Consider the following 25897-nt stretch of genomic DNA (forward strand, 5'->3'; position numbering starts at 1 on the left):
TTTGACCAGCAGGTCCCCTATTTCATGATATTTCAGTATACCTGAAGGAGCGTCTCCACCCCCATCGTTCTGCCCGGACGCTGATGTCCAGCACCGAGGGCCTTCTGGCGGTTCCCTCATTGCGAGAGGCAAAGCTACAGGGAACCAGGCAGAGGGCCTTCTCGGTAGCGGCGCCCGCCCTGTGGAACGCCCTCCCATCAGATGTCAAAGCGATAAATAACTACCTGACATTTAGAAGGCATCTTAAGGCAGCCCTGTTCAGGGAAGCTTTTAATCTGTGATATTTTACTGTATTTTTTGTTTCTATGGAAGCCGCCCAGAGTGGCTGGGGAAACCCAGCCAGATGGGCGGGGTACAAATAATAAATTATTATTATTATTATTATTATTATTATTATTATTATTATTTAAATCAATAAAACCCATGCCATCTCTTGAATTTTCTTTCAGCCTGGTGTGGGGAGAATGAAGGTTTCCCCCTTCCATCCATCTTTCTGTGTCACACTGATGTGATAGTTGGTTTCCACAAGAGCTCTTACATGCTCCCATGGGCTTTTTGACCATTATCCAGCACGTCACTGAGACAAAGAGAAAGGGAGGAAAGAGGCACACATGTCTTCCTCCTCCTCAAGCTCTGCTGCTGCTGTTCACATCGTTTTCACCCCTGCTTGAATGCAAGCCAAGTGAATGCACAGTATTTGGATGGCTGGAGATTGGTGGGGGTGATTTTAGGAAATAGCAAGATCATGGGTCCATTTTTTCCAAGTTATTAAACTGGCTCAGAAAACTGGTCCATGTTTTTTTCTGATTTTACTACCCTCCAAAACACACACACACACACACACACACACACACACACTTGACTAATGTCCAAGTTACCGTATTTTTTGCTCTATAAGACTCACTTTTTCCCTCCTAAAAAGTAATGGGAAATGTGTGTGCGTCTTATGAAGCGAATGCAGGCTGCGCAGCTATCCCAGAAGCCAGAACAGCAAGAGGGATTGCTGCTTTCACTGCGCAGCGATCCCTCTTGCTGTTCTGGCTTCTGAGATTCAGAATATTTTTTTTCTTGTTTTCCTCCTCCAAAAACTAGGTGCGTCTTGTGGTCTGGTGTGCCTTATACAGCAAAAAATACGGTAATCAAAGGAAAGCTCATCTAATTCTATATCTGAAGTGTGCATGCACACGAAAGCTTATACCCAGAACAAACTTAGTTGGTCTCTAAGGTGCTACTGGACAATTTTAGTTATATATTTCGACTAATTCTATATGTTAGGAACTACCAATTTGTCATTCTTGTCAACCTGAAGTTGTTAGTAACGCAGGGGTCCACAATGCACTATAAAATTGCAACATCCCTCTCCCCACAGATCTGAAGGTTGCAAGCATATCTGTCTTGATGTCAAGCCTCAAGCCATTTAAGGTAAGCAGCATGTGTGACTAAAAATATGACTTTCAGCAGCAAGTTGCCCATCCCGTGCAAGACAGAACTAGAGAAAGAAGTAAGCACCTGATATCATCCTCATTTGCAAACATGATCACCGCACGAGCATTCGGAGTCTCCATCAAGCGCTTGATGATCTTGTCAAATTCTCCCGGTCTAGGCTCACGGGGGATTTTTAGAGACTGAGCAATGCAGACACCACCTAGGCAGGGAGGGGGGGGAATAAAAAAAAAAGCAAGGTGATTGGTGACAAGCTCGATAATATTGTTAGCATATAATCACCATATTCAGTGCACAACAGAAACAGCATAGTGGTTTCATAGGAAACTGCCAAGCCAAACTCACTTTGGAAGTGCAATCTTTCAGTTCCAATACGCCCACTGCCGTCCAACAAAACTGTAAAGGTAAAGGGACCCCTGACCATTAGGTCCAGTCGTGACTGACTCTGGGGTTGCGGCGCTCATCTCACTTTACTGGCCGAGGGAGCCGGCGTACAGCTTCCGGGTCATGTGGCCAGCATGACTAAGCCGCTTCTGGCGAACCAGAGCAGCGCACGGAAATGCCGTTTACCTTCCTTACCTATTTATCTACTTGCACTCTGATGTGCTTTCGAACTGCTAGGTGGGCAGGAGCAGAGACCGAACAACGGGAGCTCACCCTGTTGCACGGATTCAAACTGCTGACCTTCTGATCAGCAAGTCCTAGGCTCTGTGGTTTAACCCACAGTGCCACCTGTGTCCCATAACAAAACTGTAGATGGCTGTCAAATGCTCCAAATCCATTCTCCCCCCCCCTGCCCTTTTGTCACAGACTCCCATCAATGACAGAAAAATACCATTTGCTTAGCAGGTTCAGCATCTCCCTTGAACACTGTGACTAAGCATGACGGTAAGAATGCAGTTCACTCAAAATATTGTGGTGGGTACAGTGAAAGTGTATTCTTCTCTTGGGAACCACAGCCGTATCTATTCCAGTTGCTAACCACAGCAGTTTAATTAAGTTGCCTTCGTTATTTAAGCATCTAATTAAAGCAGTGTTGGGTCATCAGTAAAACTCCCATGTTACTCACAGGTGAACCAGCAAAAGCCCAATGAGCAGAAGTATATTATACGCATACACATATTCCTTACAAAATCTGGTTGTGCCTATTAGGAAAGCTGTATGCCCTCTATCAGGGACACGCTGTGGGTTACACCACAGACCCTAGGGCTTGCCGATCAGAAGGTCGGCGGTTCGAATCCCCGCGATGGGGTGAGCTCCCGTCACTTGGTCCCTGCTCCTGCCAACCTAGCAGTTCGAAAGCACGTCAGAGTGCAAATAGATAAATAGGTACCACTCCGACGGGAAGGTAAACGGCATTTCTGTGCGCTGCTCTGGTTCGCCAGAAGCAGCTTAGTCATGCTGGCCACATGACCCGGAAGCTGTCTGCAGACAAATGCCGGCTCCCTCGACCAGTAAAGCGAGATGAGCACCGCAAACCCAGAGTTGGCCGCGACTGGACCTAATGGTCAGGGGTCCTTTACCTTTATGCCCTCTATCAAATGTAATACTTAGGGTTAATGGAATGCCATTTAACTTATTGAAAAGGTGGTACTTCAAGACTATGCCTTGTGAGGTTGTGGCAAGTTTGTCTTCTTTCTTTCCTTTTTCCAGCCCTGAAATGGGCAGGATGCAGGGTTTATGAGAGTACCCTTTAATCCTCTAGTTTAGGAATATTTTTAATTGCCTTCCAATACTGTGATTGTGCAGTCTTGCAGTCTTTTGATTGCTGATTGATCTGTGGCATTTTATTGTGATCTATTTTTATGTTTTGTTTTAAAAAGTTGATTATTGGGATCTTTGGACTGAAATGCAATGCATAGCTAAACTGTAGCAGTAGTAATAAAAAATAAATATAGTTATTAATGGTGTTTTAAGCTACCATGTACTTTGTCAGATACCCGCAGTCTTTGTCCATATAACCCAACATGCTCTGAAGAAACTTTTAATACATTTGAAATGGTGAGGACACTATATTTCATGCTGGGGAGGGCGGGCACTAGATTCATACCCAAGCACAAGGGAGATTCAGGGTTGCCAGAACTTCATCCTTATTCAACAGCTAGTAAGCAGGTGGCGCTGTGGGTTAAACCACAGAGCCTAGCACTTGCCGATCAGAAGGTCGGCGGTTCGAATCCCTGCGACAGGGTGAGATCCTGTTGCTCAGTCCCTGCTCCTGCCAACCTAGCAGTTCGAAAGCACGTCAAAGTGCAAGTAGATAAATAGGTACCACTGTGGCGAGAAGGTAAACGATGTTTCCATGCACAGCTCTGGTTCGCCAGAAGCAGCTTAGTCATGCTGGCCACATGACCTGTATTCCGGCTCCCTCGGCCAATAAAGCGAGATGAGCGCCTCAACCCCAGAGTCAGCCACGACTGGACCTAATGGTCAGGGGTCCCTTTACCTTTACCTTAAGTGTACAGTGGCAGTGCAAAATGAACATTTCATACTAGGGTTCTTCAGAAAGGGACTGACAGTAACATTGGCAGTTATTTATTTATTAAAACCCTCTATAGAAAGCAGTGTCGGATTTATGTATAAGCTAAGCAAGCTGCACCTTAGGGCCCCATTCTCTTGGGCCCCCCCAAAAAAATGTAAAGGAAAAAACCTGGATGTACATTTCCAAAATATAAGATAAAAAACAAATAAAATAAAACCTACATACAGCAACAGTGTTTTGTGTAGTGTAGGCTCCTGTGTAAGTAATGGGCCACGCCTGATGGACTGCTCCCTAAAATATCACTGGTTTGCTCATTTCTCTATATAGGGTGCCTACATTCTGCATGTGCAAATGGCTTTAGATACCTATTAGGTCCATAAATTACCATATAGCATATATTCAACAAAAAAAACAGCGGCAATTTGTTGTTGACAAAGGACAGCTGGACATATGAAGGGCCCCATTACCTTCAGTAGCTTAAGGCCTCATCAAACCTAAATCTGGCCCTTATAGAAAGTGATGGTGCAGCTGCAGTCAGAATACTGTTGACAGATAGAATGCCCCATCTCAACAAGATATCTTGACATAGCTTCCATATACAGTAAGAGGAAAGCAATATGTAGCAACAAATACGGGACAGAGAAAATGAAGTACCGTATCTCTCCGCACATAAATAACTCAGCCTTTGCTCCCCAAAGACGTGATGATAGTCAAATTTACGGATATGCATCTATCAGTGTCTACTTGTCAGGCACAATAGCTAAATGGACCTTTCAAGTTCAAGGGTAGGATACCTCTGAATGCTAGTTTGCTGGGAGGCAGACAACACAGAAGGGTTTGGTATTCAGGCTATGGCTCTGAGCTTGCTGGAAGCATATATCTGGTCTTTATCGGAACAAGATGCTGGACTAGGAAGGCCTTTGAACTGAGTATTGTTGCTGTTTCATGATTGATATATTCCAACAGTGCTAAATATTGGTTAGGATGGAATGTGAATCTTTTACAGCCGCTACTTTTCTAAAAGAATCAAGTAGAATTTGACAGTATAGAGGAACTGTGATAGCTAGAATACATGAGCTAGTAAAACAGCATTTATGAACATGACCCAAAGCTCTCCTGGCTGATGCACACCTTTCTTTCCTTACTAATTCAAGTGGCTTTCCAGCCCTACAGCTTACTTCTTTTTCATACAAAGGCAAGAGCAATATAATTTCAATATATTGCAAGGCAACACAATTTGCACCACAGTTAAATCAATTCAGGGGCAAACAGCAATCTATTAAATAAAAGTTAAGCTTCAAGGTCCGTATAGTTAAAGCCATGGTTTTCCCAGTAGTGATGTATGGAAGTGAGAGCTAGACCATAAAGAAGGCTGATCGCCGAAGAATTGATGCTTTTGAATTATGGTGCTGGAGGAGACTCTTGAGAGTCCCATGGACTGCAAGAAGATCAAACCTCTCCATTCTTAAGGAAATCAGCCCTGAGTGCTCACTGGAAGGACAGATCCTGAAGCTGAGACTCCAATACTTTGGCCACCTCATGAGAAGAGAAGACTCCCTGGAAAAGACCCTGATGTTCGGAAAGATGGAGGGCACAAGGAGAAGGGGATGACAAAGGACGAGATGTTTGGACACCGTTCTTGAAGCTACAAACATGAGCCTGACCAAACTGCGGGAGGCAGTGGAAGACAGGAGTGCCTGGCGTGCTCTGGTCCATGGGGTCATGAAGAGTCGGACACGATTAACAACTAAACAACAACAACAAGCTTCAATCAGCAATGCAGAAATTCTGGGGCATGAAGAAATTTAAAGTAACATGCAGCTAATGATGCATTGCCTTTGAATACATGCTAAATTTGTAGGGAACAACCATTAAGAGTTAATAAGAACCTACACCGTGCCTAGATTATGAAGATGGAGGGAAATCCTACCTACCTAGGACTATCAATGGGCATGTAGATACAAATTTGGTCAGTCAGAATAAGGCAAAGTTATTTTTTGTAGTGGAAAGAATACCTTCTTAATTAAAGTGATGCCAATGCCCCACATGAGGAAATTAGCTCCAAAATATGTTGAGTATCTTGCACAATAATGTGCTACTTACACCAAATGCTATTTACACAGTGTGTTGTTTTACACTATTACACAATGAAGCTGACCCAATAAAAAGACTAAGCATTTTAGAAATCTCAGCCAAGTGGCCATAAGTCTCAGGGTAAGTATGCATTTTTGTACACATTACCTGGTTGGAGAGCAGCAACATGAAATTCAGAAAAGTATGAATTTTGAGGGACTTATGTGTGTTGGTTCTTGTATTGTTTCAGAAGATGTGATTTTGGTATGTTCACCTTTCAGTGTGAACTGAATCAAACTTCTCTGAAATCGCTATGCATGCAATCTTGTTTCTGCGTATCATTTCCACATATGTCTGGCAACCTCTAAATCCTTGGCTGGATCAGCAAGCTGTTAGCCTAAAGCTGACCCAATGTGACAATAAAATTTGCCTTAAATCCAGTGCTCTTTTTCTGGGGGTACGCATACCCCTAAGCATTTTGTGAATCTAAGTCTGGCCTCATTGAGGGGCAGTATTTCAATCTGAGTAGGAAAATGAGAGTACCCCTAAACATTGTTTTTAGGGGGGGGGAAGCACTGCTTACATCAAACCAGACCATTGACTTAGTTAGTTTTTTGGCTAGCACTGCCTTCTTCCCAGCCCTTATACAGTGGTACCTTGGTTCCCGAACGGCTTAGTTGTAAAACAAATTGGCTCCCGAATGCCGCAAACCTGGAAGTGTTCCAGTTTGCGAATTTTTTTTGGAAGCCAAACATCCGCTACAGCTTCCGTTTGAGTGCAGGAAGCTCCTGCAGCCAATTGGAAGCCGCGCCTTGGTTTTTGAACATTTTCGGGAGTCGAATGGACTCCCAAAACAGATTAAGTTCGAGAATCAAGGTACCACTGTAATAATAATAATAATAATAATTTATTATTTGTACCACATCCATCTGGCTGGGTTTCCCCATGATATACATCAGGGGTGGCCAACTCCCAAGAGATTGTGGTCTACTCACGGAGTTAAAGTCTGGCAGTGATCTACCCCCTTTTGGGGGGTTCAGGTCAAAGTTGTTGAGGAAAGTTGTTGAGATGTTCTTAGGGAGGAGGAAAGCCGCATTTTTGGGGGGGTGCAGCGCAAAATGGTTTTTCTTTTTTTAGGGGAGCCAAGCTTCTTGAGCTTCTTTGGCGGGAGCCAGTGATCTACCACAAATGCCCAGTGATCTACCAGTAGGTCACAATCTACCTGTTGGACATGCCTGATATACATGATACAGTGGTACCTCAGGTTACATACACTTCAGGTTACATACGCTTCAGGTTACAGACTCCGCTAACCCAGAAATAGTGCTTCAGGTTAAGAACTTTGCTTCAGGATGAGAACAGAAATCGGGCTGCGGCGGCGCGGCGGCAGCAGGAGGCCCCATTAGCTAAAGTGGTGCTTCAGGTTAAGAACAGTTTCAGGTTAAGAACGGACCTCCAGAACGAATTAAGTACTTAACCTGAGGTACCACTGTATAGGAAATGCGAATGATTCTCTCTGGGAACTTATGCAGGAGATGCATGCCTTTCACTAGCAGGCAATGGCAAGACAACCCTCCATTTTATTTGTCACTGGTCTTCATGTGATTTATTGTGCCTTTTTTTAACTTTCCACCTACTAATATAATGTTAGATTATCACCAAAGTCTCTCCAAGTTGGCTTGGTTGTTTTTGTCTGGCCCTGACTTACGGACCCATTGGGATTCTGCTGTACTTCTTTTTGCTGTTGACTCTTCCAGAGCCTCCAGGAACTTTGACGTGTGGGCTTTCATGGTGTCATACATTTTAAAAGACAGATTGACATGAATGTATTTAAATAATACGTTAATAACAACCTCACTTTTCTGACACACAGTCAATCAGATAAAGAGGCTGGCTATTTTTGAATTAATGGGGCTTCAAAGCTGACAACGTATGCTTCGGGTTTTTTGGGAAATAGTGAACAAATATACTGTTATTTTTTGTTACCCAAGTATTCAGAGCTCCCTGAGACGCGCGCTCTCTCTCTCTCTCTCTCTCTATATATATATATATATATGAAAAAAAACATTAAGCTTTCAGTCACCTCCTAAAATCATCCATGCACAGGAAGGAAAACTGATTCTTAAGGAAAAGTGACAAAGGAAGGACAATATGTTACCTCATAAATTTCACTAATAGAATTTTCAGCTCTTGCTAGTCATGCAGTGGCTTTTAAGAAAACCATTCCCCTTGCATGTAATAGACCCTGAAAAGTTACAAATGCTTATCTATTATATACTGCATTCTGCCATCCAGAAAGAATGGCTATCTAGGAATGAAGAAGGGGGGGGGGGAACCACACTGCAGTATCCGAATGGTTGTTTTCCTAGAGTTTAATGGCACCAGAGAAATGCCACTTCCATCATTACAATAGTTCATTCAATCATGACTACACTGGGCATCTTCACATCTCTGCGTTGAAGAATGTCTTTGACACTAATAGAAACAAATCAAAATGCACTTCAGCTATCCCACTGCATTCATAATAAATTCCGCAAGCTATTACCTGACAAACGCAGCAATTGGTTTATCTCTTTATCTGTACACTACCCACCCTGCGCGTTGGAAACAAGGAGCTGTATATTGATTTATAGGAGCCAATCAACACTGGAAATAACATGACAGGGAAACATTAAGCACCGTATTTAAACAGGGTTTGCAAACATAATCCACAAACACATCTATTATGCCTGCCTGGCAATAGGAAAGTGAAATCATAAGAAGAGAGGAATATTAGATCATTATTTTTTTTTAAATTGGGGCATTGGAATCAGTGTATGGCCTCCAACAGGTCAAACCTTTGGCTTCCTAGAGATGAGGATAAGGATGGAAAAAAATAACGTTTATATATACTTAAAATGCTGAAAGTTCTTCTCATGCATTTTCAGAATATCACACCATATTGCAGTTAGTAGGATCAAGAGACTGAAACGGAAGGAATAATGGGTTGTCTATGTCAGTTGGATGAAGATGTCATCTATTCAGAGTAGAGCCATTGAATCTACCTTAGTCAAATCCATTGACTTCAGTGGATCTGTTCTGAGTAGTAGCACTGAATACTGCCTATAAAGCAAGAGTGTGGAATCTGTGGTCTTCCAGGTGTCAGCTTCGCCTTTGAGCCAGTGCCAACGACTGGGCTCAACCTCTTCAGCCCTGATTGGGCCAGGCGAGCTGGAAAAGCACTCCCGGAGACCTTCCACTGCAGGGAGCAGGTCTAAGTGCTGTGGACTCACAACTTAGAGCTGTGAGCACCAAAGTCAGTTCCAAAAGTCAGCGGAGCACAGCAGAGTATGAACCACACGAACGACAGGTCTGAAGTATAACTTCTTTTATTCTCTACAGCTACTGCATAAACTAACTAAAGACTAATCGGAGAGGCTGGACTGCATGAGTGTTACAGCTGCTTGAGCAGTCACCTTATCTATATACAGATAACACTCAGACTCCCACAGGCTGGAGCGGAAGAAGCGATGAGAAAAATCCGCCCCCTCCTTTCTGAAACATTGTCAGCAGATTCTTGCAATGGGAGGGGTGAAACATCCTCACCAGGTGTTGCAGAATTAAACTTCCCACATTCCTGGCCATTGACCATGGCTTAGAAAAGGGTCTTGCTTGACCACTCATGTGATGTTAGGTATGGAAAGTGCTAATATTATGAGGAATTGGGGAAAGAGTTGGGGAAAGAGCCAACCAGATGCCTTTGGGAATCAGATCAAATTTCTCAGTGAAACAAACCAAGAATGTCCCATATATGATCTCGGTGCCCGTGGATCTTTGACTCAGAACAAGTCCTTTAAACTGCTTCTTCCACGTCAGCCTCTTTCTCAAACCACTCAAGATTCTGTAAAATGTTGTGATTTATTGCTGGAGTTCTTCATAAATAACCATTATAATTCCATTTGTCGTTTTTCAGTGAAACCTAATGCTGGTTATGAAAAAAAGCACATTGTAAGTGCTGAATGTGCAGATGATAAATAAAGGGTTGTTCTTCCCCCTTCTGAAGAAGAAAATGCTTTAAATGAAGTGTTCATTGCCATCAATAGCTTGTTTCCTTTCCATTACAGCCATGGGAAGTAGAATATCAACTTAATGCATTCAGGAACATTTGAGGTTTTGAAGATAATACCAATAAGATCGATAGCTTTTTTCCCCTGCTTTGCTTACGAAACATCAAACAATATGGAAACTCTGATGTTACTTCCTCTGTCAGGTGAGCAGTAGAATGATAAATATTCATTGCAAGTGTCATGAGCACAAACAACAGTTCCCCCGTGCTGTTCTCTGGTAGTGATCTTGAACAGAGGAGCAGGAACACCATAGCACAGTGCCTCCCCAATTTCCAAAAATGCTCCAAAAGGGCATTGTGGTCAATGGTGTCCCTGGGAGATCAATTACAAGTGTTGCTGGAATACTTCTCCCATCATTCTTCACCATTGGTCACACTTGCTGGGGCTGATGGGAGTTGGAGTCTCGCAACATCTAGTGCAGGGGTTGGTAAACTAAGGCCCCCGGGCCAGATCAGGCCCACCTGGGTCCTAAATCCGGCCCGCGCCGCAAAGCCGAGACTCCTGGTGATGGCGACGGGAGGAAGAGGCCGAGCGGCGGTGGCTCTGCCAATCAAACGCCGCGCCTGATTTACCTCAGCGGCGTTTGACTGGCAGAGACGTCCCTGCACCATGCTGAGGTAAACCAGGCACGGCGTTTGATTGGCAGAGCCGCCGTCGCTTAGCCTCTTCCTCCCCTCACCACTGCCGCAGCCCTGGTGCTCCTGTGGGCCAGAGAGGAGCGGACGAGCTTGCTCTGCCTATTTGCTTCACGAGAAGCACCAGCAGCGGTGGTGGTGGTGGCGGCGGCGGCGGCAGCCCATGGGAAGGTAAGCGCAGTGCCTTCTTTCTCTAGGCGGGGAAGACCTACATTGGCTCCCAGTACATTTCCAAGCACAATTCAAAGTGTTGGTACTGACCTTTAAAGCCCTAAATGGCCTCAGTCCAGTATATTTGAAGGAGCGTCTCCACCCTCATCGTTTGCCCAGACACTGAGGTCCAGCTCCGAGGGCCTTCTGGCGGTTCCCTCACTGTGAGAAGCCATGTTACAGGGAACCAGGCAGAGGGCCTTCTCGGTAGTGGCGCCCGCCCTGTGGAACACCCTCCCACCAGATGAAGAACAACCAGAGAAGAACAACTACCAGACTTTTAGATGACATCTGAAGGCAGCCCTGTTTAGGGAAGCTTTTAATGTTTGATGCATTATTGTATTTTAATATTGTGTTGGAAGCTGCCCAGAGTGGCTGGGGAAACCCAGCCAGATGGGCAGGGTATAAATAAATTATTATTATTATTATTATTATTATTATTATTATTATTATTAGCCTGTTTCACGCCACCGCCACCAGCCCTTCGGCGAATGAGGCAGGTGGCAAACAGAGAGGGCAGCTGGGGCTGAGGTGTGGAGGAGGACTACTTGCCCCCCTCGCAGTGTGCATAGAAATTTTATATATATATCTAGTGAGTCATGGGTTCCCTTCCCCTGGAGTATAGGATTGTAAGCCAGGCAGATATATTGTGCCTCTATAGTGGTTGCTGTTACTGTCTGTTCAAACATCCAGTCTCTTCACATACCTATATTTCCTCAGTGTTGTGTGTTGCTGAAATGGGGGGGGGGGAGGGGTTCCCCTAGAAAAGTAAAGGGGCAAAGCAACAAGAAGACTTTTCAGGACAAATGGTGAAATTGCTACACTGACAATAATCTTTCCAAGATTAATTGAATTTATTGTCCAATGACTTTCTTAAAAAGGCCATCTTATTCGCCTGAGGGTTAGAAAATACTCTTTCGTCATCCCTTAAATGTGAGGAAATTTTTAGTAACTTTACATAGCTTATATAAACTTGTTGGTGAGGCATTGAACATTAAAAAAAGAAAGAGTAGCACCAAGTAGATATTTATTTTAAGATAATTTCACACCTCTTGAAATCTGCCATACAGAGTTATTTCATGTTTTCTTCACAAATATACAAAGAAAGAAAAATAAAGGATCATATGTATTTGCTCATTCTCAATTTCAACCGCCAGCACAACGTTACTGCAAATATTGCCCTAAAAATAACTATAAGCCTACATTTTCTATATACTTTCTACACTACAAATGTATGTAGGGGGAAAATACTGATTTTATTACTTGCTGGACCATCTTCTCCCTGGCCATGCTGGAAGTAGCTGCACTATGTGGCAAACGTCACCCTCCCAGAGCCCCAGGTGAACCATTATTCCAGGAGTTCGTGTGAAACTTTAAATATAATGACGAACTAACAGTTAGGAAAACTTTGGGAAATCAGAACCAACTTTCATGCAGGGTGCTCACTTTTGCTTTTAATCCCATCATTCATTCAAATGTTTGCAATAGCCTGACTTTGAAATCTTATTGACTTCAGTCTCAAAGTTAAGCACAAGAACTTCACTACAGGAAAATGACTATGGCAACGTAGCTGTAGTCTAAGGTGAGCTCAGTCCATCTGCTGCATCTGCTTGAGAAATTAGCCTCCAGCTGCCTCCTGTTGCCAGATGTAGAAATACCAATTTAAAAGGCTTTTGTTCCAATTATAAAAGCAATGTAAAGAGTTGCTGGTGCTATTTGTCTCACCATTAAAAAACAAATCCTCAGAATACGACTTAACCATGCGTTAAGTTGCAGAATGCCACTAATGGGGCTAAGTATATCTCTTATCATAGTATTGACTAATGTAAACTGCCCTTAATTTTCTCATATATGAACTTTTGAGTGTCTAGGTGTAGCCCATTACAAGTGCAAACCAGTCTTACACCTACTAAATGCAGGCAAAAGGCTCTCATGCTGTGGTTCTTTAAAACATTCACTTCTATTTAAAAGCAAGCAAACAATATTTTGGCACAGTTCTCAAGCACTGTATATAACTCTGTGTTTCCTCCCCCCCTACTGTGTCCATGAATAATATCTCTAAGATTATTACACCATGTTTGCAATGCAAAGTTCATGTGTTCGTGGCATGGACAATGGGCTGTGCAAGCCAAGCACACAATAGAGGACCTACAGAGACCCCTTTGTATTTAAAAGCACACATTTCTATGGAAAAGACTGCAGTGATTGCGCTCTCCGCCTACATTTCCTGGGAAACACAATACTGGCATATATTAGTTCCCTCGCTATGCAACTCCGGTATGACAGAAAATAACTCCCAAAACAAATATTTCCCATTTGAATCTCAGCAGGACGGAACAAAGCAAAGCCATCATGGTCTGGGATCTCCCATTCCCCCTTCAAAACTGAGAAGCATGAGGATGATGGAACTATATGATGGAACATGGTGGCATTGGCATGATAGATAGGCAAGGTATGGGCCTATTCAACTTCATAGGGAACTACTAGCAGGGAATGCTAGAGAAATTTGATTCAGTTTGCATTTAGAAGTGGTGACCCTTCCTAATTAAAAATAATAATAATAATTTATTTGTATCCCGCCCTCCCCGGCCAAAGCCGGGCTCAGAGCGGCTAACAACAAGTAAAACTAGCACAGTGTACATAAAATCACACAGTCAATTAATTAAAATACATTCTAAAATCAATTCAGAATCAAATTAATGGCAACCATTGGGCTAGAGTTCTATGAGGATTACAGAAGGAGAGAGGGGGTCAGACTGTGCCTTGGCCAAAGGCCAGGTGGAACAGCTCCGTCTTGCGGGCCCTGCGGAAAGATGTCAAGTCCCGCAGGGCCCTAGTCTCTTGTGACACAGCGTTCCACCAGATAGGGCCATGGCCAAAAAAGCCCTGGCTCTGGTTGAGGCCAGCCTAACCTCCCTATGGCCCAGGATCTCCAAGATGTTTTTATTTGAAGACCGTAAGGTTCTCTGTGGGACATAACAGGAGAGGTGGTCCCGTAGGTATGAAGGTCCTAGTCCATGTAGGGCTTAATTCAGCTTCCAAAGCAATACACAAACCGAAACACAGTGATCCTCTGAAATTAACACATCACTGCCTTTTCCAATGCAGTTCTCTAGCAAGTGATGTGTACAAAATGTGTATATTAGGGTAAAGTAAACAGCTGGAACTTCAAAGCACCTGATGTCAAATTTGGCCCTCCAGGGGAGGGAGTGATATGAACCTGGCCTGCCAACCAGAAAAGATTCCCCACCTGTGCTTTACACTGTGGCTGTTACTGCAATCTGCTTCTCCTGTGCTAGACATAGATTTGGCCTACCTTTGTAATGAAAGTTTTGGTTATATAGGTAGCATGATCAAATGAGTACTCTCTGAGTCATCCTCTCTTCTTCATCTGGGGTCTTTTTATGAGAGTCACTGAATTTGTTCTTGAAATCCCTTTGGCAATCTGGGCTACCATACATGATACACTTTACCCACTGAATAGAAACATCAGTATGATAGTGATATGAATGCATGTATTCATTGGACGCAAAAACAGGGTATCAGCTTTCTAGAACCAACCACACTAAAAAGGTAATGTATGAATCAGGGTGAAAATATCATATGCACAGCCGTGTTTAGCAACAGTTAATAACACCACTGGTATATATAGCTCTCAAGGCAAATCTAAAAATATGTAGTATAACTGGGAAACACTGGCCTGCGAACACTCCACTTGGAGAACAGCCTTTACCAAAGGTGTTGTGGACTTTGAAGAAGCACAAACTCGGGGTGAAAAGGAGAAATGAGCTAAGAGGAAGTCACACTTGGCAAACCCTCACCATGATCAACTCTAACTCAGAAACCTATGTCCCCACTGTAGAAGGATGTGTGGATCCAGGATTGGTCTCCATAGTCACAGACTCACTGTTAAGACTGTTTTCATGGAAGACCATCTTACTCGGCTATGAGTGATTGCCAAAGAGCATTGTTAACTCCTTAACATTGACATTATCAATAATTTTGGAATGTAGATATGACTTTTGGAAATAAAGGGGCACATTCAATCAGGGGAAAATTGTTTATGCTAAATGGAAAGGAGTTAAGCCAAAGATGGGTGTGTCCAAAGTCAAACACCTCTTTCTCATTATCCTTTTCTGCAACCCTTTCTCTCTCCCTCCTTTCTTTTCCCTTTCCCTCTCTTTCATAATCTATTCATTCTCTCATACACACACACACACTCCATTTATCTACCTGTCCATCCACATTCTCTCTTTCTCTAACACCTTCACAAAAACACATACACATGAAGGTGCACTCCAATCATCCACCATCTCTCTTTCTGTTCATATATGCAGTGGTACCTCAGGTTACAGACACTTCAGGTTACAGACTCCGCTAACCCAGAAATAGTACCTTGGGTTAAGAACTTTGCTTCAGGATGAGAACAGAAATTTTGCGGTGGCAGCGGGAGGCCCCATTAGCTAAGGTGGTACCTCAGGTTAAGAACAGTTTCAGGTTAAGAACAGACCTCCAGAACGAATTAAGTTCTTAACCCGAGGTACCACTGTATCTATCTATCTATCTATCTATCTATCTATCTATCTATCTGAAAATTCAGGAGCTAGGACAGAGTGGCAAAACAGCATCTGCCCTGCAATTTTAGAAAGCAGACCTAACAAGTTTGTCTTTATGAATTTTGCACTCCAATCATCCACCATCTCTCGATCTGTTCATATATATTATCTCTCTCTTTAACAAACATACACAAACACGCAGACACAGAGAGACAAGCGCACACATTCGATTCATCGATCATCAGCCCATTCACTCTTTTCTGCTTGATCTTTCTTTCCCTCACACACATGCACACTACAATAACTGTCAGCACTTCTAGTGTAGCATTAATGCTCTACTCGTAAAGGGATAAAAAATAGCTCTTGGGGAGTGGATAGGGAAGGTTCTGAATCAGTCCCTCCCTGCCGCTGTTCTTTATCTTCCTTTTTTTAAAAAAAAAAAGTTTCTGCAAGATTTATTTTTCACTACAAAAACTCAAAGGCTTTCATACATCCAAATTATACCGCAAAATCCAATAAAAGAGCATTAAAATACATTACCAGCCAGAAATACAAGCTAACCAACCAGAAAGAAATCAAACACAGGCAGGGTAGCAGGATTCATGAATAAATACTTCATAGGAGGTGTTAAGTGTTGAGAGTTGTCTGACTATTTATCTAGAAAGGTTACAGGCATATCCAGCCCATGGGGTGGGGGCACGGGATAAGAGGTATATATACTCTGTGATTTCTTCTGTTATAGCTTTTGTAAATACAGTACATTTATGTTTTCTAAATATGAGCCCAAATCATAGAACCATAGAGTTGGGTCGTCCAGTCCAACCCTCAGCAATGCAGGAATGGAATCTCACCTAAAGCATCCATGACAGATGGCCATCCGACCTCTGCTTAGAAACCTCCAAGGAAAGAAGTTCATAGCTGATTTATTCCCAAACATCCTTGAGAGTATTGTTCCCTGCACTTCAGCCTGCTTATTTGTGACTGTTGGGGGTTTACCGGTTTTAGCTATATTCTGAGCAGGTTGTGTCAGTGGGATAATATCCAATATTCACCCCTTTTGCATTGAATCCATCCGGCTGCTGCTAAAGCAAATCTAACCCTTTGAAGGAAAAAGTAGTGGCCACTAAGGGCGGCTTGGATGTAACCATCTTGGCTTACGGTAAGGCAGGATCTGGTGGAGGGTGAAGAGCCAAAATCGCCACTTCTCTCTCTGTCCTTCCACCTCCCCCTTTCTCTGTGCTTGCTATCTGCACAAAATTAAGCTCAAGTTAATCACTCCTGCTTAAATTCACAATTTTCCGTTACTGGGTATTGGTTTAATCTGGTTCTCCAAATCACAATACGAACCAAGGATCACAGCATAGCTTAGAGTTCAAGCATTACACTGGTTTCCTCATGCAGATATAACAGGAAACTATGGTATACAGACCCTCCAAGTGTCCCTGTTTTCTAAGGACAGTCCCGGATTTACAGAAGCAGCCCCAGTTTCTGATTTGATCCCAGAATGTCCCACTTTTCCTTAGGACGTCCTTATTTCAATCTGAGAAATGTTGGACAGTATGGTAAAAAGGTAAAGGGACCCCTGACCATAAAGTCCAGTCGTGGCTGACTCTGGGGTTGCGGCGCTCATCTCACTTTATTGGCCAAGGGAGCTAGCGTACAGCTTCCAGGTCATGTAGCCAGCATGACTAAGCCACTTCTGGAGAACCAGAGCAGCGCACGGAAACACCGTTTACCTTCCCACCGGAAGTACCTATTTATCTACTTGCACTTTGACGTGCTTTCAAACTGTTAGGTTGGCAGGAGCATGGACTGAGCAAAGGGAGCTCACCCTGTCATGGGGATTCGAACCGCTGACCTTCTGATCGGCAAGTCCTAGGCTCTGTGGTTTAACCCACAGCGCCACACAGACATCCCTATTTTCATCGGAGGAATGTTGGAGGGTGTGGAGTTATGCAACCACCAAGCCAAGGAGATAAGTAACTATACCACCTTTAGAAGACATCTGCAGGCAGCCCTGTATAGGGAAGGTTTTTTTTTTATTACTAAATATTTAATCTTTTATTAAGTTTTCATATATGTTGGAAGCCACCCAGAGTGGCTGGGGCAACCCAGTCAGATGGGTGGGGTATAAATAATAAAAAATATTATTAATTTGAGGAATAAACATTATATAGAATGCAAACAAGCCTCATGAGTGTTCTGTTTGCCTATTGGGAAGGAATAGAACACTGTAAAGGGAACTGGATTAGAGCAGTGCCTGGTCAACTGTAATTCACACTTTAGAAAACTCTATTTATGATGTTTGGAATGTTGCTCAGATATCTAGAGAGGAATATTCTTCCTCTGGCAGACTACCATTCATTAATTCTTTCTCTAGGTCAGCCTGCCCAACCTTGAGTCCCCAAATGTTGTTGGACTACAACCCCCATCAACCTCAGCTAGCATGGTCAATGTTCAATGATGGTGAGATATATGGTAATCCAAAATCTGAGGACACAAGGTCAGGAAAAGTTGTTCTGGGTCGTACTTCTCAGACCTTTTCTTCCCTCAAAGGGTTCCATTTGGTACAGAATACACTGAATAATTCAACGTGAAAGGGTTAACATTGGATTTAGCTCAAGGCTGACCAAAACTGCCTCCTCATCACTAAACCAAGCCTGGGGAGCAAAACAGTAAAAGCGCCAAAGGCTTCCCTTCCTTGTTGCTGGTTGCTGGCTGAAATTACAGTAACTGATCAAAGACAGCGAAGAAAAATAACTAGGCCAAGAAGGAGAACACTCTTAAGGGAGGAGTTAGCAAGCAAGCAGGCTGTTTCTCAAGAACCAGGAGCAGAAATTTAACAGAGAGAAGGCAGCGGGACAGGATAACTCAAGTGGAACTATTTCCTTGCTGCAGAAGAGCTAGCTCACAGCCAGTGCAGTTATAAAGCTTCAAAATTATTTATTTTTGTGGCAGGGAGGGGAGAGATTATGTCCTGCCACTCTACAGGAAATATCTTAAGATGGTTAACAGCCCTGACCCCAGAAATCTACACCCACGCTAAGGGGGAATATGCACCCTGGGCAGAAGGGGAGACTGTGAGTGCAGAGCATCCATTTCTATCAGGAACTAGCAAATGATACTGAAAACATCTCCTTGGTATGAAGAGAATACACAGCATCATTTTCCCACTGGGAATTTAGGCAATGGGCAAAGGTTTAATTTAAGCTGCATCACTACAACGTAAGTGATTCTCTCATGATCTCTCATAATGCAAGTGCAATTACTCAGTAGCCCACAACTTCCAGTAGCCACCCGCAAAGGCCGATTCTCACATTGCTGTATCCACGACAATCTGTAATTGCACCTTTATCTAATTCCCTAACAAAGGGACTGACTAACATCATGGTATCTGTTGACCGCACAGTTCATCAAGGCAGTGCTCTGGTGGAGTTAAATGGGAGGGAAAAGAATTAATAATTCAGCATACTTTACTTTGAAAGCATCAAGAAGCACTCAGGATCCAGGATACTGAAATATATTGGGTTCTGAGGGATGATGGACAGTGCTGGTATCATTTTAAGATTCCAAGATAGCGCAGGACCTTGTTGAGTGAAAAAATCTCCCTGTCAAAAAGGTGTGTGCGCGTGTTTTCCAAGTATATAGCACATATACTAATTCTACACACACACACACACACACACACACAAAACAAGTTTCCGAAAAAGATTTCTTCTTCCTCTGAAGCAGCAGCAGCATAGGATGTGTCGCCATAAAGAACAGCATATGCTGAGACATAACCGCAAGGGCCCTTCTCTCACCACCAGCAAAGCTAATGACAAATATCATTTTTGCAAGTTTGCAGAAAAGCAAACACCCTTTTCATTCCTGTTTTGACTCCTTGCTGTTTGTGAAAATGAGAGCCGGCTTTCACAGCTTCGGAAGTGAGAGGCTGAAGAAAGACCTGATAGGCACAGAAAACCGATGTGTATGGCAAAGTGTAACACAAACCTGCAAAAAGCTCTCATATGCTGCTTCTGCAAAACAATGGCCTCGTCTGAGTTATGACATGACAGGCTCCTATGGAAGTCCTATAGCCTTCGTATATAGCAGCATTTCCAGGATGTTTGGGATTTTCATTTTATCATACCAGAATGGACTTTCCAATGGCTATTTCCCAGCCATCATACCCAGTGATGAAGCCTGACCCCTATGCCAACTTCTGCCTGAAGATTGGCCTTTGAAGATTATGTTTCCATTAGTGGTGTTCAGGAAAGGTGAGAGGTGAACCAAGGCATTCATGAATGCAACAGTGCAGGGGTTCGCGAACTGTGGTCCACGGACCACCAGTGGTTCACAAGCATCCCTCAGCTAGTTTGCGGCATGCCCATGTTAAATATCCACATTGATTTTTAATTATATTTCTGTTGCTTCTTTTATTTCTTATATTGTGATTAATTGCATCGCCATTTGAATTCCATGCAGTGCAAGTTGCAAAAGGAAAAAAATACAAGATAAGAAATAAAAGGAACAATAGAAACACAATAAAATAATGTGCAACCTTGTGTAGTTTGGGAACATAATAATAAATTTTTATTAATCTCCCTCCCTTCCCGTTTTAAAAACCGGGCTCAGGGCAGCTAACAGCAAATATAAAACACTGATTAAAATGTGACGTAAAAACAGCATAAATACAACATAAAATGCAGCATCAATATCAATAAAATTCAAAAATTCAGGGGTAATTGGGGGGAAAGAAAAAGAAAAAAAAATCCAGTCAGTAGACATCAAATGATCACCAGGGCTAATTGGCCAAGTTGGTCCTACTAGGGCCAGCAAGGAGACCAGGGAATAATTTAAATGTGGGGTCCCAGAAAGGGTTTCTTCATAGAAGAGGAAAGGGAAAAGGGAATAGAGGATCAGGCTAATTCAAACTGAAGGCCAGGCGGTATAGCTCTGTCTTACAGGCCCTGCAGAAGGAGCTCAAGTCCTGCAGGTCCTAGTCTCGTGGGACAGAGCATTCCACCAGGTCGGAGCCGTCACTGAAAAAGCCCTGGCCCTGGTGGAGGATAGTCTGGCTTCCTTAGGGCCCAGGAGCTTTAAGCTATGGACCTTAGGGTCCCCTGCGGGACATACCAGGAGAGACGGTCCCATCGGTATGAGGGTCCTAGGCTGCATAGGGCTTTAAAGGTCAAAACCAGCACCTTAAACCTGACCTGATACTCCACCGGGAGCCAGCGCAGCTGGTAGAGCACTGGGTGAATATGCTCCCATGGCAAGGACCCAATGAGGAGCCTCGCTGCAGCATTCTGCACCCACTGGACAGTTTCTGCTGGGACAGTTTCAAGGACAGCCCCACGTAGAGCGAGTTACAGTAGTCAAGCCAGGAAGTGACCACCACATGGATCACTGTGGCCAGGGCGGGAATTCCTGGCAAATAACAGTGGCTATGAGAATGCAAGATTACCCAGACGCATGATGGATGGCATGGGAACTAGCTTTCGTTACCTTAATCCTACCCTTTGCTGACCTAGACAGAATCCAGTATCAACATATCCATGAACCACATCCTAACAAGACCTTGTTTTCCACAACCTTGCTAACTGCCTTGCTTTTTCATTTTCTTAATGACATATGAATAGCCTTTCTGATGCAGACCAAAGTTCACGCGATCCAACCAGCATCCCATTTCCAGCAGGGGCCATCCAGATGCTTCTCTGAAACCCATAAACAGGGCCTGGAAGCAACACCTCTGCCCTGCTGTTTTCCCACAGCAACTGGAACCCAGAGGCATCTTGCCCCTGAATCTCAAGGTAACGTTCAGCTAGAAACCTTAACAGTGTTAGGAACATAGGAAGTTGCCTTACACCAAGTCAGATCTTTGGTCCATCTTATCACTGTATAGTGGTACCTCGGGTTAAGTACTTAATTCATTCCAGATGTCCGTTCTTAACCTGAAACTCTTCTTAACCTGAAGCACCACTTTAGCTAATGGGGCCTCCTGCTGCTGCCACACCGCCGGAGCACAATTTCTGTTCTCATCCTGAAGCAAAGTTCTTAACCCGAGGTACTATTTCTGGGTTAGCGGAGTCTGTAACCTGAAGCATATGTAACCCGAGGTACCACTGTATTCTCAGTGCTGACTGGCCAAAGCTTTCCAAGCTTTCAGAGTGTTACCCGGCCGTAGCAGGAGATGTTTGATAGTGTTTTTTATATTCTGTTGGGAGCTACCCAGAGTGGCTGGGGAAACCCAGCCAGATGGGCGGGGTATAAATAATATATGATGATGATTCAATCTAGGACCTGCTATATGTCCCATCCACTAGAATTAGTCAAGCTTTCCTCGGTGAATCTGTCTAATCTCTTTTTAAAGACATCTAAGGACATCGGCACCAGATCCTGTAGCAGCGAATGCCTTAAATTACTTAGGTAATGAATGAAGAAGTGCTTTCTTTTGTCTGTCTGGCTTCTGCTGTTCCTTAATTTCATTGGTTGAGCCCAATGTTAGTGTTACAAGGCATGAAGAAAGATAGATTTCACATGCATAACTCACGTAATCCCCAGCACAGTATTATTTGCATTCATATAAAACACGACAGTCTCTATCACACACAAAGTTGTACATTCTCTCTCCCACATTCTTAAAACTGGAACTATTCACAAGAAAACCATTGAGCCTGCTCTGTGGATTACTAGGTTGTACTCCTTTGTTGTCGCTGTCCCAATGTTTTTCTTCATGTATACGGATTCCAGAATTTCGCTCTGAGTGATTCATCATTGTATAAGTCTTACTAGAAGCCATTGATTTGTGGTAACTGGCACTCTTAGTGGACTTTCAGATTGTGATTGTGGCATGTCAAAAAAAGCTCATTATTTTGAAGTTCAAAGATGAACTGGATTGCACTGGGATGCACTCCTACACACAACAAGTCTTGCTGAAATCAATGGGACTTACTTCTGAGTAGAAAATCCATGGGATCGTGCCATGAATTTTATTTAAGTCAATGAAACATTAGCACAGGTGTCGTAGTCTTTTGATGTGAAAATTATAAAGAAAATTAGGCAACAGGAGAGGGTCCTCTATTATTTAAGAACTACTTCCTTATGGCATCATTTTTTAAATATAATTTTAGGTGAAAAACTTCAAATAAAGGACTTTTCTTTCATGTTTCCATCCAATTCACTCCAGTTCTATTTATACCATTGTCCCTCCCTGGGATGGTACAGACCCTAGCGTACCATTATAAAATAAAAATCACCAGTACCTCAGAAGTCAAACAGAACCCATTCCAGAAGTCCGTTCGACTTCCGAAACGTTCATAAACCAAAGCGCGGCATCTGATTGGCTGCAGGAAGCTCCTGCAGCCAATCTGAATCCACGGAAGCCCCATTGGATGTTCAGCTTCCAAAAGAACATTCAAAAACCGGAACACTCACTTCCAGTTTTCAATCGTTCGGGAGCCAGAATGTTCAACTCCCAAGGCGTTCGGGAGCCGAGGTACAACTGTAGTAGTTATATAGTTGTCATCCAAACTACTACAGTAGCATACAGTCTAGTCATTGCAGAAACAGCTGCAGTAAGTGTCAGCAAACAGAATCTTGGGGCAGTTGCTTGGCTCCATGTACTCTGGCAGGGCCAACATGGCTAATGGCACCCATCCCACTACCCCAGGCATAGGCAAACTCGGCCCTCCAAATGTTTTGGGACTACAACTCCCATCATCCCTAGCTAACAAGACCAGTGGTCAGGGATGATGGGAATTGTTGTCTCAAAACATCTGGCAGGCTGAGTCTGCCTATGCCTGCACTACCTCAAACAACACTGTGCTCCCACCCAGCACTGTTGCTGTCAATATTCGCTCTAGGCACCATGCTTTGAATTTTGAGGAGTCTAAGAGAAGAGGGGACGTGGGTGGTGCTGTGGGTTAAACCACAGAGCCTAGGACTTGCCGATGAGAAGGTCGGTGGTTCGAATCCCCGCGACAGGGTGAGCTCCTGTTGCTCGGTCCCTGCTCCTGCCAACCTAGCAGTTCGAAAGCACGTCAAAGTGCAAGTAGATAAATAGGTACCGCTCCGGCGGGAAGGTAAATGGCGTTTCCGTGCACTGCTCTGGTTCACCAGAAGTGGCTTAGTCATGCTGGCCACATGATCCGGAAGCTGTATGCTGGCTCCCTCGGCCAATAAAGCGAGATGAGCACCGCAACCCCAGAGTCGGCCACAACTGGACCTAATGGTCAGGGGTCCCTTTACCCTTTAAGAGAAGAAGAGTTTGGATTTGATATTCCACTTTATCACTACCCTAAGGAGTCTCAAAGCGGCTAACATTCTCCTTTCCCTTCCTCCCCCACAACAAACACTCTGTGAGGTGAGTGGGGCTGAGAGACTTCAGAGAAGTGTGACTAGCCCAAGGTTACCCAGCAGCTGCATGTGGAGGAGTGGAGACACAAACCTGGTTCACCCGATTGCGAGACTACCGCTCTTAAGCACTACACCACACTGGCTCTCCACCACAGATTGCACCTATCCACCACAGATTGGAGCTGAGAAGCCATTTGCCCAGAATCCAAATGTATTTCTGTCACCCACCAGTTGATGTCATCAGAAGGAAGAAAGCGATGGGTGGGTGGTAGCCATGCCAGGCATGGTCCAAGTCAGCACCAGAGGTGCATTGACAGCATCATACTGAGGGACTTGAATATATTTGTTCCCACTATTTCCATCAACCAATCAAAAAGATTCCATTGGCCCACCATTAGGGAATAATTTTAGTATACCAGCCCTGGAACATCTTAAATTAGGATTGATTGCAAGGTACCCCGATGCCATGGCAGATCCCAGCATAGGCTCTCGAGACAACTGACTGGAGTTAATGCACTTCTAAATTGCAAATACCCACAATCTGTATCCTAATTGGCAAGTTCACACTCTATTATTTCATTCACTGCTTAAGCCGCTTACATAAAAAGAGCTGGAAGGAGAGCTCTCTTTGCTTCATGTGGGTCAGGTCATATTTATGCCCAAAGTCTTTTCACTGTAAATATACATTTTCTCCCTCCCTTGAACCACCCCACAAGCTAATCTATCCCCGGATGATTTCCTTTGCACAGCAGTTTCTTTTTTTAACTTCCCTTCTTGTTTTAGTTTTAATATTTAATTGGTTATATAACACACCTTTGTTGCTTTATTTTACAACTGCTTGTTAGTAATTGTCGTCTGGGTGACCCGTTTTTCTCTTGCAACGTTCCTTCTACCTCTGTGGTATTAAAAACTCGCCTTGAGTTCTAACTTTTAAACTTAAAAAAACTAAATACTAAAAGAGCATTCCACTCATAGAGGTCTGTGCCTTTCTGGTGCTATTTGGCTAAACAAAATTAAACGCATTCTTGCTATTTGTCATTCCTTTTCCTAACTTTCTGCAAACTGTGACTGCTTTGGTATACAGTGGTACCTTGGTTCTCAAACTTAATCTGTTCCAGGAGTCCGTTCAACTCCCAAAACTGTTTGGCTTCTGAAAAACGTTCACAAACCAGAACACTTACTTATGGGTTTGTGGCATTTGGGAGCCAATCAAGCCGTTTGAGAACCAAGGTACCACTGTACTGACTCCTCTCTGTTTCTGAACTACAGGTTCCCCTCACTGAGGTCACATCCACCCCATACATTTTTGAAAAACTATTAAAGTGATATAATAGTCATGAAGAATTGTGGGAACTGTAGTTAGTTAAGGGCACTGTGTTTCAGTTCACTCAGTACACCACTATCAAAAATGTATAATGTTTGCAACAGGAGCGGGAAACCTAATTTTAAGAAATTGTATTAAATTATAGTAATTTGGTTTGATTTGCAATAATTTAGAAAATTAATAAAAATATATTTTTTAAAATGTATAATGTCGATGTAACTGCAATTGAAAGGAAAATTAAACTCGACACCTAAAGAAAAGGCATGGAAGTGTGGAAGAGAACTGAACATGAGGCCAGAAGTTGAACCTGCTGGTTTTGCTACAATACAAATGCCACTAAAAAACAGCAACTCTATTCAGCAGTGGGGACTTGTAACAATGAAACCAGAAGGCAAAGTCTCTGTAGTTATTTTCTTTGTGTGCCAGTCCCTTTCAAGAATCCAACTCAGTAACACCAGTCCAGTATTCTAATACCTGAATTCATGAAATTAATTTGGACATGGTAGCAGCAGCTAAAGAAGAACTAATTTCTGTTGTACAAATATCAGAACATGGGGCCAGCCACCTTAATAAAGGTAAAGGTAAAGGGACCCCTGACCATTAGGTCCGGTTGTGACCGACTCTGGAGTTGCGGTGCTCATCTCGCTTTATTGGACGAGGGAGCCGGCGTACAGCTTCCGCCATGTGGCCAGCATAACGAAGCAGCTTCTGGCGAACCAGAGCAGTGCAAG

The 25897-nt window shown here is 43.4% G+C and overlaps 1 protein-coding gene across 4 annotated transcripts in view; it reads right to left on the reverse strand.

Annotated features, from left to right (window-relative positions):
* GRM8 (glutamate metabotropic receptor 8) overlaps positions 1 to 25897 on the reverse strand; it is a 562041-nt gene that overhangs the window by 275374 nt on the left and 260770 nt on the right. For all 4 annotated transcript variants that reach the window (XM_081023540.1, XM_081023537.1, XM_081023539.1 and 1 more), the window contains exon 4: positions 1510 to 1645. In XM_081023540.1, the coding sequence (XP_080879666.1) occupies positions 1510 to 1645 (136 nt within the window). The remainder of the gene's footprint in view (positions 1 to 1509; positions 1646 to 25897) is intronic.

Source organism: Podarcis pityusensis (genome assembly GCF_964106645.2).
Source record: "Podarcis pityusensis genome assembly, chromosome: 10".
NCBI classification, from domain to species: domain Eukaryota; kingdom Metazoa; phylum Chordata; class Lepidosauria; order Squamata; family Lacertidae; genus Podarcis; species Podarcis pityusensis.